An 18662-nucleotide genomic window follows, 5' to 3' on the forward strand; every position below is an offset into this window, starting at 1 on the left:
ATGTTTAGAAATTGTTTTCGGGCATAGAATAAAAAGGAATCATTTCTGAGTAGAAATAGTTTCCCGGCATAGAAATATTGTCATGCGCACCCTAAGATGGGCCAAATTTTCCTCGCAAACTTCGGCCCAACCCCTAATGGCCCATGGGCCTTTGGCCCTCCTTATTCAGCAGAAGGAAGTACAATCACTTACCGACACACTACTCTCTGCACTGCTATGGAGCTCCTCCTCCGCAAGCCGCAGTCCCTCGAGCACACCTAGGGTTTCTCCAGCCATCGTCGATTCTGTATAAACGGACTTCGCCAAACCGTGAATCAGCACTCCCCGGTGGTGGTCGCAAAACTACTCCGGCGAGCCCGTCAATTTCGCACGATCGATGTTAATTTTCAACGATCCCTTCGCCGTTAGTCGCCATGTCTGAGGTAAAGCTCATCTCCTGCGCCTTTTCCTCTTTCTTGCTTGGGTTCCACCCCAAGAAGCTCCTGTGTCCCGTGATTGCGAGATCGATGGCTGAGGTCGAGTCCGGCAGGGCGAGCTCGGAAGACTCCGATTTATGTAACATACCCATCTTCTCCACGTGCTTCAGCTGTGCCTGGGGACCACGCCAATTGCAGAGTAAGCTCCTATGGCGAACTCAGAGACAGGGACGAGCACCAGCTATACATTAGGAGGTGAGCGCAAGGTGTTCCTGAGTTTCAGAGGGCCCGACACTCGCCGCGGATTCGCCGACGTCCTCAACCGCGGCTTAAGAGATACCGGGATTCACGTTTTCATGGATGACGAAGAGCTTCGACTGGGCGAAAGAATTAGTGGCAACCTTTGGCAAGCGATCGATGACTCTTGGCTCTACATACCCATCTTCTCCCCAAACTACGCTTCAAGTCACTGGTGCCTCCGCGAGCTTGCGAAGATGGTGGAGTACACCTCTGAAACTAGAAGAGAAGATGGGAATGAGAAGGTGATATTGCCCATCTTTTATGACGTGAAAACCGATGATGTCAAGCTAAAAACGAAGTTGTACAAAAATGCCATATCGAAGTTGGAGCAACAGAAGGAGGATCAAAAGAAGTGGTGGTGGTTTTGTGGTCCGAGAAACAATAAGTTCAGCACAGAGGAAGTAGAGACGTGGCGGCGCGCTCTCAAAAGAGTTGGTGGCATCAGGGGGTTGGAATGGCGGCATTATACAGGGTAACCATCTAACTGTGAATGCTAAAATTATTTTTTAACAATCGAAAGGTAGATCTAATAAATTTATTTTTTTAATCATCCAAATTTTTTCTGACGTAATAGAATTACTATGATTTCGTTTTTGACCGAACTGTATAAAATTTTGGCTTTGCTTCATCTTTTTTACACTAAAGAAATAAGTAAATTTAATATTGCCGTAACTCATCACACATTTATATTATAATTCTACTACTTGATTTAAAGATCAAACATTTCTCTTCCTCTGTTCCTTCAACTTAAACTTGTAATGGATGTTCATGTTTGATATTCATCATGTTCCTGAAGTTTTGAGGGTGTCGTTGAATTTTTATCGAGTCTTTTGTCAATCTTGTTCGAGTCCCGTTTCGATTCGTGCCCTTTTTCATTGGATAAATTGTTGTTACCACTCCCAAAAAAAATTTAGTTGCCTCATAATCATAAAGACAAAGGTCCATCCATGTAGACATGTGATGACCCATATGACTACTGGATAGAGTGATCATGAAAAGTAAATCACTGATTAAAACTCTTACGAGATCATGGCGCGTGCGCGCACATCTCAAAACACATGATGGAAATTAATTTTTATTGGTTTTAAGTGAAATAATAACGCGGCGATAAATTTTTAGTGTCCTTGAACCCAATGAACATTCAAAAAAATGAACTCATAAAATTAAGTGTGGTTCAGTATTTTTATTTGGATAAAAAAAAGACTTTTTCATACACTTTATTTTTATATTGGTTTCTTAGGTGGTAATTCTTTCTTAGATGCAATTATAAAGTATTAGCATTAGACTCCTGGCTCCGTCACTTAACTGAGTGGAATCTAACTTCTTGATTAGTTTATGAAATTGATCTACAAAAGAGATGCGAAAAAGACTTGTTAGATGTTTGAATAAGAACCACTTATTTATATACTGCTTTTCTGTTCTTTTGAATTGTTTTTGGACAAGAATTGTCGATCTCATAACCTAACAACAATATATTGTGATTTCATTAGTAGTCCATAATTTTAACGCTTCCATGGGAACAATGTTTAAGATAATTAGATTGAAATTAGTTGACTTAGTATATGGTTGGTGAACATGCAAGGAAATGAATTTGTTACTTTTTCTCAATCGAAACTGTTCGACTTTATGGCAGCGATGGGCATCTAAGCAGGAGGGTTGTTGACGAGGTTGTGAATAGGTTCAAGAAAAGATGAAGAGAAGTGACTGAAGATTTAGTCAGAATCGAGGAACAAATAGCAGCCATAAACAATTTATAAGACATCGGCTCCGGTGGTGTGCGCCAGGGGTGTCAATGGGTCGGTTCGGGTCGGGTTTTCATGATACCCGACTCAACCCGAAACACTTGACATGCGTGCTTGACCCGACCCAAACAGGATATTGCCAAGTGATTGAGACGGGTCGAGTCTGGGTCACTTCGGGTCGGGTTTTGTGTTTTAAACAATGAATTGGCAATAGAGGTTCGTCCCCAAATCTTTGCCACATCGTCGCCACGCTCTCGTGCTCCCAGTCCAATACTGGTGAGCTCCACCTTCATCACGCCGACAGGACTGAAGGGTTCTCTCTCTGGCATCAGGGAGCTCTCTGGATTCTTCTCCCTCACCTCACCATTCCGCCGAGCTCCTTCACTGTAACACTAGCTGAGTTTCCAGAACAACGTCACCACAGTTGCCAACTCCTACTCGACCTCAGGCGATCGCTGGTGTCGGCTTTGACGAGTTTGGCCGAGATGCTCTGTTTTTGTATCCTCTATTTTCACGGTTCAAGAGCTTGCTCTTCTCGTTCAAACCTTTATTCATCCATTCCTGAAGTTCGAGATGCTTGTCCCACGCGTCAGTGACTGCCATGGAATCGCTGGTTTCGCCAAAAATTGCTCTCAAGATGGACTCGATTTGAGTCTTCTGCCAACGACTCACTTAATGGCAGCGCTTCATCCTCGTGCCTTTATCCCGGATGATACTCACACGTACAGCGGCACCTCACGTAATTGTCGAATTGGCCTTGAATAGCCACGATATTACTCTGCTATGTTCTACTCTGTTACCGTGTCGCTGCTGTTGGTCAAAACCAATTTATGTACTTGGCTTCCTCGTTCAACGAGTGTTGAATGCCCATATCCTTCCGGTCTCAAGCCTTAGTTTCTGGTCTCTTTTGGTTCTTGTCTGGTTCTGATCTTTTACTTTCTGATAGTTCAAATGTCAATTTGCTCCTTCCTTTCCCTCCATAACCCAGACAATGATATGGAAGTGCCCTATTTAATTCATGAGTTTGTTTGGATTCTACTTCTGAATCTGTTCCTCTTCGGTGTATGCATTTATGATTACGTCGACCAGAGCTCCCCTACGGAAACATTCTTCATAAATTTGTCTTTGTTGATATGGTTCAACACTCATTGGTTTGCCACTCCGTAACACTTACAATTGTCTTGAATTCTCTTTTCGCTGACCAAATCCTTCTTCCCCTTGAAGGCCTTTTCAAAGCTGATCTTATATAAAAATCTCTTGAAGTTGATGTGATGGCTTGTCAAAGGACGAATTGAAGATGGACAAATTTTTCCAGTCAGTTTCCTTCGTTAAAAAACTTCGGTAAGAGGGAACTAATACGATTCTTGCTACCCTAGTATAGGAATCAAATTCAAAAACCTAGTAGTGGTACAGATAGACGGCAATTCACTACCAGGTAAAGGGAAGTCATATTATGCTTGTCTTAGTAAACTCTAGAGTTTAGAAAGAATGGCAATTTTAGGAGGACGGGGATTTACAGGTTAAGATAGAGAATTTGTATTACAATAGCATTTTGTTCAAATTAGTTTGTGTATCATGAAAGTAATAGAGGTATCTTATAAAATGAGAGAGTTTACATACTGTAATAGTGTCTTCATAGGCTTTGCATATTAAGATTCTCTTGTGTTGCTACCACTAAATTCACACCAAAAAACAAATACATGTTGAGGCAATACTTAGGTAGTGCATTTTTTTTTTGTGGAGAATGCTGCAAATTCAATAAATGCAATACGAAGGAGATTCAGCTTAGAGTCCTATATGTCATCAGGGAGGTGATTCTTTCTTTGTTTTTATTTTTTTTGGGTCGGCGTACTGAAAATTTCATTAATGCAAAGCAAGTTTGTGGACATAAAAAATTAAAAGATCCAACATAGGTTTTGGGAGATAAGATAGCCAATTAACGGGGAGTTTTTATTTTTTCCGTTGGGTATTAGCCACCCAATCCGCTAGCTTGTTCGTTTCCCTTGGGCAAAATGCTAAGTGCGCTCCACTAAGAATGCGTTTATTTCACGGAAAATGAGCGAATTGACAAACAATTTCTGAAAAATGTTCGCTTATATCGTTTAGAAAAATAAATGAATAAATTTTTTTTTCATCACCCATGATAATAATTAGATATAATTTATTATCGATGATGAAAATATTTTTCAATGATTAATTTTTTAAACGATATAAGTTATTATTTATAAAGAATCATTCATTTTCCGATAAATAAACGCACCTAAAATGGGCCAAACTTTCCTCGCAAACTTCGGCCCAACCCCTATTGGCCCATGGGCCTTTGCCCCTCATTCAGCAGAAGTAAGTGCAATCAATTGTCACTTCCCGACACAATTCTCTCTGCACCGTCTACTTCCCTTCCCGATAGAGCTCCTCCTCCGCAAGCCGCAGTTCCTCGAGCACACCTAGGGTTTCTCCAGCCATCGTCGATTCTGCATAAACAGACTTCGCGAAACCGTGAATCAGCACTCCCCGGTGGTGGTCGCGAAACTACTCCGGCGAGCCCGTCAATTCCGCACGATCGACGTTAATTTTCAAGGATCCCTTCGCCGGTGGTCGCCACGTCTGAGGTAAAGCTCATCTCCTGCGCCTTTTCCTCTTTCTTGCTTGGGTTCCATCCTCAAGAAGCTCCTGTGTTCCGTGATTGCGAGATTGACGACTGAGCTCGGGTCCGGCGGGCGAGCTCGGAAGACTCCGAGGTATCTAACATACCCATCCTCTCCACGTGCTTCAGCTGTGCCTGGGGACCACGCTAATTGCAGAGGAAGCTCCTATGGCGAACTCCAAGACAGAGACGAGCACCGGCAATACATTAAGGGGTGAGTACCAGGTGTTCCTGAGTTTCAGAGGGCCCGATACTCGCCGCGGATTTACCGATGTCCTCTACCACAACTTAAGAGAGGCTGGGATTCACGTTTTGATCGACGACGAAGAGTTTCGACAGGGCGAAAGAATTAGTGGCAACCTTCTGCGAGCGATCGATGACTCCAGGCTCTACATACCCATCTTCTCCCCAAACTACGCTTCGAGTCACTGGTGCCTCCGCGAGGTTGCAAAGATGGTGCAGAACACCTCTGAATCTAGAAGAGAAGATGGGAATGAGAAGGTGATATTGCCCATCTTCTATGACGTGAAACCTGATGATGTCAAGCTAAAAACGAAGTTGTACAAAAATGCCATACTGAAGTTGGAGCAACAGAAGGAGATTCAGAAGAAGTTCAGCTCCGGGGATGTAGAGACGTGGCGGGCGGCTCTCAGAAGAGTTGGTGGCATCAGTGGGTTCGACCTGCAAAATTATTCAGGGTAACCATCTAACTGTGAATGCTAAAATTATTTTTTAACAATCGAAAGATAGATCTCATAAAAATTCATTAATTATATTCCAACTCCAATTTCTCTAAATTGAAATAAAAAGTCTCAAATTCTTTCTTTATTTATTTTTTATATCATGGGATATCCAAATTTTTCTGACGTAATAGAATTATTATGATTTCGTTTTTGGCCGAACTGTATAAAATTTTGGCTTTGCTTCATCTTTTTTACACTAAAGAAATAAGTAAATTTAATATTGCTGTAACTCATCACACATTTATATTTTAATTCTTCTACTTGATTTAAAGATCAAACATTTCTCTTGCTCTGTTCCTTCAACTTAAACTTGTAATGCATGTTCATGTTTGATATTCATCATGTTCCTGAAGTTTTGAGGGTGTCGTTGAATTTTTATCGAGTCTGTAGTCCATCTGATTCGAGACCCGTTTCGATTCGTGCCCTTTTTCATTGGATAAATTGTTGTTACCACCCAGAAAAAAAATTGAGTTGCCTCATAATCATAAAGACAAAGGTCCATACATGTAGACATGTGATAACCCATATGACTACTGTGATCATGAAAAGTAAATCACTGATTAAAACTCTTACGAGATCATGGCGTGCGCGCACATCTCAAAACACATGATGAAAATTAATTTTTATTGGTTTTAAGTGAAATAATAACGCGGTGATAAATTTTTAGTGTCCTTGAACCCGATGAACATTCAAAAAAATGAACTCGTAAAATTAAGTGTGGTTCGGTATTTTTATTTGGATAAAAAAAAAACTTTTTCTTACACTTTATTTTTATATTGGTTTCTTAGGTGGTAATTCTTTCTTAGATGCAATTATAAAGTATTAGCATTGGACTCCTGGCTCCGTCACTTAACTGAGTGGAATCTACCTTCTTGATTAGTTTATGAAATTGATCTACAAAAGAGATGGGAAAAAGACTTGTTAGATGTTTGAATAAGAACCACTTATTTATATACTACTTTTCTGTTCTTTTGAATTGTTTTGGGCAAGAATTGTCGATCTCATAACATAACAACATTATATTGTGATTATATTATTCGTCCATAATTTTAACGTTTCCATGGGAACAATGTTTAAGAAAATTAGATTGAAATTAGTTGACTTAGTATATGGTTGGTGAACATGCAAGGAAATGAATTTGTTACTTTTTCTCAATCGAAACTGTTCAACTTTATGGCAGCGATGGGCATCTAAGCGAGATGGTTGTTGACGAGGTTGTGAATAGGCTCCGGACAAGACAAAGAAGAGTGACCGAAGATTTAGTCGGTATGGATGATCGAATAGCAGCCATAAATAATTTATTAGACATCAACTCCGGTGGTGTGCGGCTTATTGGAATCTACGGGATGGGTGGCATCGGTAAAACAACACTTGCCAAAAAAATCTTCAACCAATTGCTTCCTCGCTTTGGAAAAAACTGCAGCTTTCTTGACGATGTAAGTGAAACAGCAAAAACCCAGGGCTTAGTCATGCTGCAACAACAACTCTTGTCTGATATCTCTAATTCTAGAGGGGTTCGCAACATTGGTAACAGCGATCATGGGATCAATACGATTGGAGAAACAATTTGCAACAAGGAGGTACTAATTGTTTTGGATGGTGTCGATGATGGCAACCAAATCCAAGGACTAATTGGAATGAATTCTTTGTATCCTGTTACTAGGATATTTGTTACCACTAGGGACAAAAGGGTTCTGAATATCAGGGGATTTAAGTATGAAATCGTGTCCTACGAAATGGAGGGGTTGAGCAACAAAGACGCTCTTCAACTTTTTAGTAGGCATGCCTTCAATGACAACTCTCCTCCCCCGGATTACTACACTCTTTCGAAAGAAATTGTCTTTACCGCAGGTGGCCTACCTTTAGCTCTTCAAGCAATAGGTTCATCGCTTTTTGGTCAGGAAGACAAACAAATATGGAAAGAGATGCTAGAGGAGCTAAGGAAAAAACCTCATGATGATGTCTTGGGAAAGCTAAGGATTACCTATAATGCCCTGAAATCGGCTCAACAACAGATATTTCTCGATGTTGCATGCTTTTTCATCGGTCTGGATAAGACCAATCCAATCTACGTTTGGAAAGATTGTGGGTTTAGTCCAAATTCTGCAATTGATGTCCTTATTAAAAGGTGCATGATAAAGATTTTAGACGACAATAAATTTTGGATGCATGACCAATTTAGAGATCTTGGAAGAGCAATTGCTAAGGAAGAGCATACCAGGTTGTGGGATACAAGCGACATCACTCGCGAATTAAGATCAAAAGAGGTAAAGTATGACCAAATTTGAATAGAAAATTGCCTACCCTGTTCTTAATTGAGGATTCACGTTTCTGAATTGGTAGCTACTTTTCTGTTTCATTTTTTTATTCTCTTTGAGGAAATAAGACTCTAGGATATTGACAAATTCCTGATCCCGCTCCTCAATGTCATTGGCAGATCCAGCCAAGCGTTCAAGCAATCTGTTTGCCAGAGAACTTCCGGAACCATATAACTGTCACTGCGGAGCAAATTAAACGGTTCCCTCATCTACAGTTTCTTTGGTTGCGTAACGTAATCTGGCAAGGCGACTTTGCGGGCTGTCTTTCCGAGTTGAAATGGATCGATTTGTGTTCCTTTAAACTTGATCGACAGTTTATGGCAACCAATTTGCATCTAAAAAGCGTGGTTGTGATGTATATTTTTGGCAATGAGTGGACAACGGATGCGTTCAGTAGCCTAATCAAGGTATGTCAATTTCCCACTCAGTCTAATTTTCTCATTCAATGAAGGACAAAATTTAATGAATTCACAGACTAATTTTCTCATTTAGTGAGAGGATCAAATGACAATCGATACAAGTTGGGAGCGTAAATCCATATTTATTTCTTGTATAGACATCTGATTCTCTGTCCTGATGTTTCATTGGCTTTTCTAGGGGGCAAGGAAATTGCGGGTTCTCAGTCTTGAACGTTGTTGGTCGTTGCATAGGACACCAACTTTTTCCAAAAATTCAGTTTTAGAGAAGTTGACTATTTCTCGTTGTCCATCTTTGAAAAAAATTAACCGCTCTATTGGGAAATTAAAGTTGTTGACTGACTTGAATGTTGAGGATTGTGGGAAACTGAAAAATTTGCCAGAACAAATTGGCAAATTAGAGAATCTTCAGCTCCTCGATCTTAGGCGATGTGCTAGCTTGAAGGAACTCCCCAACTCAGTTTTGAATTTAGGGTCGTTGACGAAGCTGAATGTGTCAGCCACGGGCATTAGAAGATTACCAGATTGCATTGGTAGACTACAAGGCCTGTCCTCTCTCAATGTATCATGCACAGAAATAGTGAAATTGCCTGGGACAATGAGCGAGCTTCGTCGCCTCCAAACACTGGACTTAGAGCTTTGTTATCGGATCCAAGAGTTGCCGAAGCTACCCGAAAGTTTGACTACTTTACAACTTACATCTCGTTCGTTGCAGACTGTCCCTGACCTCTCAAACCTTACTAATCTAGTTGAACTGGTCCTGTCCGATGCCTCTGAATTTTTTATCCATTCATATAAAAGTCAATCTTGCGATTTGCCGTGGATTGGGAGGCTATCCAAACGGTGGAAGCAGGATTTTTCCTTTGTGATTGACCACGTACATTTTACTCTCTGTGGACGAGACTTGCTACTGAAACGACTTCCATCAAACTTGAGAGTTCTAGTGCTCAATAACACTCAAGTGAGACTAGTAGAACTCGATGGGCTTCCTGAGTTGGAAAAGTTGACTATCAGAAGTTGTGAACTCGTCACAAGAATATCCATTACATCAAGTTTGAGAAAACTGAGAGAAGCCAATGTGGATTCTTGCAACAAGCTACTTGAAGTTCAATTTCTCGGTGTCTTAACATCGATGAAGAGCTTATCTATTACTGGATGCAAATCTTTGGAGAAGTTGGTTTGTCTGTTGAAGGCGCCAGTGTGCAATGAGCTACAAGCTCCTGAGCTGACTGATGGTAGGAGGAGAGTGTCCCTGATCTCAAGTTCCCTCAAGATGCTTCAAGAACTCGATCTGCATGGGTGCCCAGAGCTACAGGAGATTCAATTTGTTTCAACGTTGGAAGCATTGGTAAAATTTTCTGTTCAAGATTGCATTTCGTTAGAAAGCCTAGGCGGTTTGTCAAACTTGAAGAATTTGAGGACTTTAAATATTGGATGGTGCGAGAGCCTGCAGGATGTCGATGGTATTGAAAAATTAGAGTTTTTGTGTCAGCTGACAGTTTGTGAGTGCATATCAATTGAAAGGATTATTGATGCATCAAGCTCAAAAATAGCAAATGAATGCTGGATAGTTGTAGTGCGTTGTCGGGGGTTTGAGTCGGTTGACCGTTGGGTTGGGGCTCGTTCCTTCACTGTGGGGGATTACAGAAAGAAGACTCTGAATGAACCAACAAGAGAGTCGTGCTATGAAATTACATACTTTGATACGGTAATAGGTTCTGAAACAGAAATGGGGAATCCTCTGTTCAAAGTGGTGCTCTGTTCGAAAAGGTGCGGCTTCTTTCAATTCATAGATCATCACTGTTTGTTCTGCTTTATTTATTTACTTTCTATTTTCTAAACAAAAAGGCCTTTCCTAAATAAAATTTAGGTCCGATAGAGGGGAAATTGCAAAAGGTCTCACGAAGTGTGGTCGCTGTCTCAAAAAAGTTGTTAGGAGGTGTTTTTCTCAATGAAGTAGGCGAGCAATTCACTCCCAGCTCACCAGCAGTTCGCATCTTTTGGCGAGCAATTCACTCCCAGCTCACCAGCAGTTCGTATCTTTTGTCAATCGGCGAGCTCTTGCATCTCACATATGCCATTTTCCGTATAAAAAATGAAAGCTTGGTTCTTCGAGTCATCACCAGCTGAGCTAGGGTCGTTTGCTTCACTCGACTGGAAATGGAGGATCGACAGTGTAGCGTGGAGGGAGGGCAGTGATGAGAACGACGTGGATCGAAGCTATAACCCTGCGAGGCGATTGCATGCATGTCCAAAACCTGGGTTGGACTTCTGATTTGTTAAATTTTTGGGTTTTCACATTTGAAATTTGGTGTTTATGTTTGGGTGTGAACTTTTCGAGAGATTATCCGTTACATCGAGTTTGAGTAAACTGAGAGAAGCGAGGTGTCTTCTTGCACAGAGCTAATTGAAGTTTAATTTCTCGGTGTTTTAAAATTGACGGAGAGCTTATGTATTATTTCACTGCAAATATTTCGAGAGGTTGGTTTATCTGTCGGAGCTACAATCTCCCGAGTCGACTTGTGGTTGGAGGAGAGTGTCCCTCGTCTCAAGCTCCCTAAAGATGCTTTGAGGACCCACTGTTGGGGTGCCTATAGCTACTGGAGATTCAATTTGTTTCTACGTTGAATTCGTGGGAAATTTTTTGAAGTTTGTTGACATGAAATAATGACCAACTCTTGAAATCGACGAGTAGCAAGCTCAGTCGACGAGAACAAAAGCAAAAGCTTGATCAATCGACAGCCAACCATTGCATTATATTTTGCTGAGTGTTCAGTGTCTTCCAAGCTTCTTTTCCCATTTGTTTTCTTTTTCAAATGTGCTTCTCTTCCCTTCTTGCTTTATGATGGGAAATCTTTCACCAATCTCAATTTCTTTCATTAATACCAGATTGTTCGTCACGTGCAGCTCTGTTCATATGCCCTGCATTTCCTTGTAAAGTAGGTAGCTGAGCACTAGCTAAACTGTGCGATGCAGCATTTAAGGGTCCACTACGTCCACACCCCAATACCCATTTCCAACGACGAAATTGTGACCTTAATCGGAGGCGAAAATTCAGTGAATTTGATTACGGTTGCTCAAGTTGTGCACTGGTTCGACCTCCCCAATTTCTACTCCCTCGTGACCTATCTGCTCCAGAAGCTGGGAGGTGTCACTGCAGTGTAGTGCTACATTGATCTTGAAGTGAGCCCTACATTCGATCTGGTCTTGAAACGCTTCCACGACACTACACAGCCCTTCTGGGACCCCAACCTAAAGTACTTAATTGATGGTTACAAGAAACTCCCTTTCCCATTCGAGAGTGTGGGGTTGGGATGCAAAGGTGAGTCATTGCCACTGCGTATAACGAAGGAGCTCTCTTTCAAAGGGTTTCTGAGGATGTTAGGGTCACGCTCAGCAGTTACTACAGCTAAGGAACAAGGCGTTGATTTGTTATCTGAATGAGTGGCAAGAGAGGTTGAGGATGCAGGGGGTGGTCCTGATTTGTTCAGGTGCGTTGTGTACGCACCTGTCATGCTTGCTGGCGCAGTGGAAGCTGTAAATGTCTGTCTTTTGACTTCATTATAATAGAATTGAACTGGCATGAGCAGTTCAAATGATCCGTTTGATTGTCATTTTTCACAAGCTGAGAACTCACGAAACCTCAGGTCAGACTTTGTGCTGAGCTGATTTGCATATGCTCTGTCGTATCTCTGTCAGTGTCAAGCATGCCAAACTTAAGTGGGGAAGGAATGATTCGAAACCGATTTATGTACTTGGCTTCCTCGAGTGTTGCATGGCCATATCCTTCCGGTCTCAAGCCGAGGTGCGGAACCACCCTAGTTTTCGGTCTCTTTTGGTTCTTGTCTGGTTCTGTTCTTTTCCCTCCCCCCCCTCTCCCCAAAAAAAAAAGTTGCTTCATAATCATAAAGACAAATGTATGTAAATTACTGAGTAAAACTCTCACAAGATGGTGGCGCGAGTGCGCACACATATGCAAGACACTTGATGGAAATTAATTTTTATTGTTCTAGGTGAAATAATAATGCGGTGATAAAAATTTTAGTGTCCTCGAACCCGATGAACAATAAAAAAAAATGAACTCGCAAAATTAAATGCGGTTTAGGATTTTTATTTCGGTAAAAAAACACTTTTTCTTACACTTTTTTATTATATTGGCTTCTTACGTGGTGGTTTTTTCTTAGATGCAACAACAAAGTATCAACGTTAGATTCCTGGCTCCATCACTTAACTAAGTAGAATCTACCTTTTTGATTAGTTTATGAAATTGATCTACAAAAGAGATGCGAAAAAGACTTGTTAGATGTTTGAATAAGAACCACTTTATTTAAGTACTCCTCTTCTGTTCTTTTGAATTGTTTTGCGCAAGAATTGTCGATCTCATAACATAACAATAAGGTAATATGATTATGTCATTCATCCATAATTTTATCATTTCCATGGGAACAATGTTTAAGATAATTAGATTGAAATTAGTTGACTTAGTATATGGTTGGTCAACATGCAAGGAAATGAATTTTTTACTTTTTCTCAATCGAAATTTTTCAACTTTGTGGCAGCGATGGGGATCTAAGCAAGTCAGTTGTTAACGAGGTTGTGAATAGGCTCCAGACAAGACAAAGAAAAGTGACTGAAGATTTAGTTGGAATGGAGGATCGAATAGCGGCCATAAACAATTTAATAGATATCAACTCCAATGGTGTGCGGCTTATTGGAATTTACGGGATGGGGGGCATCGGTAAAACGACACTTGTCAAGAAAATCTTCAACCAATTATGTCCTCGATTTGGAAAATACTGCAGCTTTCTTGATGATGTAAGCGAAACGGCAAAAACCCAGGGCTTACTCAAGCTGCAACAACAACTCTTGTCCGACATCTGTAATTCTAGAGGGGTTCGCAGCATTGGTACCAGTGATCATGGGACTCATACGATTGGAGAAGCAATTTGCAACAAGAAGGTACTAATTGTTTTGGATGATGTGGATGATGGCAACCAAATCCAAGAACTAATCGGAACGAATTCTTTGTCTCCCAGTACTAGGATACTTGTTACCACCAGGGACAAAAAGGTTCTGAAAATCGGGGGATTTAAGTATGAAATCGAGCCCTATGAAATGGAGGAGCTGAGCGACAGAGATTCACTTCAACTTTTCAGTAGGCATGCCTTTGATGACAACTCTCCTCCAGCCGATTACTACACTCTTTCAGAAGGCATTGTCTCTACTGCGGGCGGACTACCTTTAGCTCTTCGAGCAATAGGTTCATCGCTATTTCTTCGGAAAGAGAAAAAAATATGGGAAGAGGTGCTAGAGGAGCTAAGGAAAACACCTCATGATGATGTCTTGGGAAAGTTAAGGATTACCTATGATACCTTGAAACCAGGTCAACAACAAATATTTCTCGATGTTGCATGCTTTTTCATCGGTTTTTATAAGGCTAATCCAATCTACATGTGGAAAGATTGTGGGTTTAGCCCAGAGAATGCTATTGATGTCCTTATTAGCAGGTGCATGATAAAGGTTTTAGACAATAATAGGTTTTGGATGCACGACCAGTTTAGAGATCTAGGAAGGGCAATTGCTAGTCAAGAGCGTAGCAGGTTGCAAGCTAGAGATGACATCATTCACGAATTAAGATCAACAGAGGTAAAGTATGGCCAAATTTGAATTGAAAATTCCTTACCCTGTTCCTAATTGAGGAATGATGTTTCTGGATAGGGAGGTACTCTTCTGTTTCATTTTTTCTTCTCTTCGACGAAATAAGTTTGTGGGATATTGACAAATTCCTGCTTCTGTTCCTCAATGTCATTGGCAGATCAAGAGAAGCGTTCAAGCACTGGATTTGAGAAAAACTGTCACCATTGATAATGATATGACTGGCGCTAGATCGGTCATTGATTGATGATTATCCAACTGTCACTGCAGAGCAAATTAAACGGTTCCCACATCTTCGGCTGCTGTGGTTGTGTAACATAACTTGCCAAGGCGACTTTACGGGATGTCTTTCCAAGTTGAAATGGATCGATTTGATTTACGATGTTGTAGACCCCAAACGCGATCTACAATTTATGGCAACCATTTTGCATCTAGAAAGCATGGTTGTGATGTCAATTCGTTACTATGTGTGGACAGAAGATGTGGTCAAGAGCCTAATCAAGGTATGTTAGAATCCCCCTTAGTCTAATTTTCTCATTCAATGAAGGACAAAACGTAATGAATTTACAGTCTAATTTTCTGATTTAGTGAGGAGGATCAAATGACACACGATACAAGTTGGGAGCCTACATCTGTATTTGTTTCTTGTACATTCATCTAATTCTCTGTCCTTATGTTTCATTGTCTTTTGTAGGGGGCAAGGAAATTGAAGGCTCTCACTCTTAATACATATTCCATTGCTATGCAGGACACCAACCTTTTCCGAAGACTCAATTTTAGAGAAGTTGACTATATCTGGTTGCCACTATTTGGAGGAAATTGATTGCTCTATTGGGAAACTTCGGTGTCTGACTGACTTGAGTGTTGAGCATAGCATGGCATTTCAAAAATTGCCCAAACAAATTGGTGAACTAAAGAATCTTCAGTACCTCTCTCTTAATAATTGTTGGAGATTGAGGGAACTCCCCGACTCAGTTTCGAAATTAGAGTCATTGGCAGAGCTGAAATTATCACACACGAGCATTACAAGATTACCATATTCCATTTATAGACTACAAAGCTTGTCTTCTCTCGATGTATCAAGCTCAAAGATAGTGAAATTGCCTGGGACAACGAGCAAGCTCAGTCAACTCCATACACTGGACCTATATGAGTGTCATGAGATCCAAGAGTTGCCGAAGCTCCCCATAAGTTTGACCACTCTTCGGCTTGAATCAAAATCGTTGCAGACTGTCCCTGACCTCTCAAACCTTACTAATCTAGCTGAACTGCTCCGATGCCTCTGGTATTTATGAAAAATCAGATATAATTCAACCTTGCAGCTAGTCGTGGAATAGGAGGCTATCCAAACTGAGGAAGCAGCACTTGTGCCTTTTAAATGTCTGTGCAACGTCTACGGAGTAGGGTTCCCTTTCTCTACTGGAAGAACTTATTCTCCATGGACTAGACTTGCAAACACTGACACAACTTCCATCAAACTTGAGAGTTCTGGAGCTCAATAACACTCGAGTGAAACAAGTAGAACTCGTTGGGCTTCCTCAATTGGAAAAGTTGACTATCACAATTTGTGAACTCGTCACAATAATATCAATCACATCAAGTTTGAGAAAACTCAGAGAAGCCCATGTGTATTCTTGCAACAAGCTAGTTGAAGTTCGATTTCTCGGTGTCTTAAAATCGATGGAGAGCTTATCTATTCGTGATTGTGAATCTTTCGAGAGATTGGTCTGTTTGCCGGAGGAGCCAGGGTGCAATGAGCTCCAAGCTCCCGAGTTGACTAATGTTGGGCGGAGAGTGTCCCTTGTCTCAAGCTCCCTAAAGATGCTTCAAGAACTCCACCTGCGGGGGTGCCCAAAGCTACAGGAGATTCAATTTGTTTCGACGTTGGAAGCATTGAAAGAACTTGTTGTTCGATGGTGCATCTCGTTAGAAAGGCCGGGCGGTTTGTCAAACTTGAAGAATTTGAAGCGTTTAGAGATTGGAGAGTGCGAGAACCTGCAGGTTGTTGAGGGCATTGACGAGTTAGAGCATTTGGAAAGGATTATTGATGCACCAACCTCGATAATTGATGCACCAACCTCAAAAATAGTTGACTATGGTCCATGTGGTTCAAGCATCGATTGGGACCGTTTTATAGTGGGTTATGAACTGTCGGAAATTAAAATCCAAACAAGTTTTTCCGAATGTGAAACAGAAGTAAAGGATATGCTATGGGAACAGGTGCGCCTTCTTTCTATTCATAGATCATCACTGTTTCTTCTGCTTTATTCGCTTTTTATTTCTGCTTTATTCCAGTGAAGAGAGACAATAAAATGATTCTAAAATGTGAAACCATGGAAAATCTTATTAAAAATCCCCATCTTACTAGGAATCTTCATTTGCTATGTGTGTGTAAACTTTGGAAGTGAGGTCAGGGATCTTACATCACTCACCAACTGACTGAGACTGACTGAGAATCTACACTCTCCTTCTTCCTATTTGTGCTTTTAGTTCATTTTGCGCATATCACAATTACTCAAATGACATGGAGCCTATTTTTACCCCCAAAAATTAATGATGAAACTTCATGTCTTCTTTTTCACTAGATAAAATCGATATTGTGAATAGGATCATTGAAAATTATCCACGTCAGCAATTTTCGACCAAAATTGGCTGGATGGATTTAATTGGCAAATAATGAAAAGGTTTTGGATTTAATTGGCAAAATTGAAAGGTTTATGACTAAATTGACAAAAGTGTAATGGGTTTATGACTTTTTGAACAATTTTCCCCTCTTATGAGTTATAGTTTGAGAAAAACGATATTAGAAGTTGAGCGAACACTGGATGAGGATTGTGTGGAATGGGAGCTTGGAATTGAGAGATTATTTTTTATGTTAGAATCTCCTAGTTTGTAGCGGGTCTGTTATTTCTACTCTTCCCGTGAATCGAAATCACTCTTTGAACTGAGCTAACCAAATTGGGGTGCGTTGAATCTATTTCCTATTTAATTTTCTAGTATCTCGTGATTTTGTTCGATTGCATGATCCTATTGCACAATATCGATTTTATCTAGTGAAAAAGAACACATGAAGTTTAAAATAGGCTCCATGTCATTTGAGTAATTGCGATAAGTGCAAAATGAACTAAAAGCACAAATAGGAAGAAGGAGAGTATAGATTCTCAGTCAGATGGTGAGTGATGTAAGATTCCTGATTGCTCCCGGCAATCGGGCTCGACCCGGTATTGCTTGACTCACCTGCAAGCATCCGGGAATGACCCTCTGAACGCCCATACACACACAGATGCCTATTTGCATCCCTTCACTTGAATCCAAGCTGACATTCTCAACAAATCTCCACATTGACTCAAGTTTGCAGCCAAGTCACGGTTGTGATTCGTCGCTTTACATTGCTGCACTCTCCCAACGCCTTCCACAGGCCGCTCAACCGCCACATGTCCGTATCGATCGATTCACATCTTCAGGACTCTCTGTCGCAAGAATCTTCTCGCACGTTGTTACTGTTGTAAAACTGTCGATCAGTGTTGGTCATTACAGAACTCGATTTCCGTGCCAAAATCACTGGCCAAGTCCCTTGGCCACACTACCTCTTCCACTTCTTTCGCTGTCACTATATTTGGGCTCAGTCATTTATCTCGTATCAAAACCTTCCAACTCATATCACAAACCACAAGAGTAACGACATAACAGCTTACAGATCGACCACTCTCTACATTGTCTGCTTGACTCGGTCTACTTGCCAACTTACTACCACGCTACTTGAACTGCTTTCCCTATTATCCCAACGAATACTGGAGGACCCATGGACCCATTCCATGTATACACAGGCTGACCATATAAATTACCAACAGCATGTGAAAGATAAAATCTAGCACTGCACCTACACATGGCATACCTTTAACAATCAAACCAGCGTGTGAAATACAAGATATATGCTCCACCTCCTTCCTTATGCATAATGACAACTCCGAACTTGTCTCACACTCCTCCGAGTCAATTCTCAACATTCTAATTTTCCTATTCCTTTGCATCTCTATATGCGACACCTCCTCTGCTTCTCCCAAATTCCCCAACTAAGACCTTCACATTCAACTAACACTCCAACTCATCCACCTTCACTGATCAATGCAAAGCCTTAAGTCTATGCTCACCACTAAGTGTCTATAAGTTGCTGTAGAATACCGCCACTCTACAAAATCTTTCACCTCATCGGCACTCTGCTCATCTTTGTGCTCTTTTTGCAACTCCCCCTATTGTTATGCACACCATTTTGATCTTTCTTTATAACTGATTACTCATTCCTTTTATAAATTAGAGCAAACTCGTCAAAGGTAACGTCTTTGCTAATCATAAATCTGGGTAAAAACTAATTTGCACCATATTTTGTGTACCGTCAACCCATTTGCATAGTTTAGGAATTTGCGTCTC

At 40.9% G+C, this 18662-nt stretch overlaps 1 protein-coding gene and 2 pseudogenes across 1 annotated transcript; all 3 read left to right on the forward strand.

Annotated features, from left to right (window-relative positions):
• Positions 1-425: 425 nt before the first annotated feature.
• Positions 426-16662, forward strand: LOC115661295 (disease resistance protein L6-like; annotated as a pseudogene).
• On the forward strand, positions 4840-11023 carry LOC115661580 (disease resistance protein L6-like). Its single transcript, XM_056312837.1, has 6 exons — positions 4840-5067; positions 5232-5800; positions 7026-8112; positions 8283-8570; positions 8761-10349; positions 10450-11023. The coding sequence occupies exons 2-6, from the start codon at positions 5271-5273 to the stop codon at positions 10532-10534; spliced, it is 3579 nt and encodes a 1192-aa protein (XP_056168812.1). The 5' UTR covers positions 4840-5067; positions 5232-5270; the 3' UTR covers positions 10535-11023.
• On the forward strand, positions 11147-12181 carry LOC130138549 (uncharacterized; annotated as a pseudogene).
• Positions 16663-18662: the final 2000 nt, after the last annotated feature.

The sequence above is a fragment of the Syzygium oleosum genome, unplaced genomic scaffold (genome assembly GCF_021117445.2).
Source record: "Syzygium oleosum isolate NSW1041296 unplaced genomic scaffold, Sole_v2.1 Sole_v2.06, whole genome shotgun sequence".
In the NCBI taxonomy this organism is placed as follows: Eukaryota; Viridiplantae; Streptophyta; class Magnoliopsida; order Myrtales; family Myrtaceae; genus Syzygium; species Syzygium oleosum.

What these genes read in the sequence shown, in the direction of transcription:
- LOC115661580 (XM_056312837.1), top strand. Translation starts at nt 5,271, where the DNA reads ATGGCGAACTCCAAGACAGAGACGAGCACCGGCAATACATTAAGGGGT. An exon ending in CGTTCAGTAGCCTAATCAAG is followed by an intron (nt 8,571 to 8,760) that starts GTATGTCAATTT and finishes TGGCTTTTCTAG; the next exon opens with GGGGCAAGGAAATTGCGGGT. An exon ending in GTGGTGCTCTGTTCGAAAAG is followed by an intron (nt 10,350 to 10,449) that starts GTGCGGCTTCTT and finishes AATAAAATTTAG; the next exon opens with GTCCGATAGAGGGGAAATTG.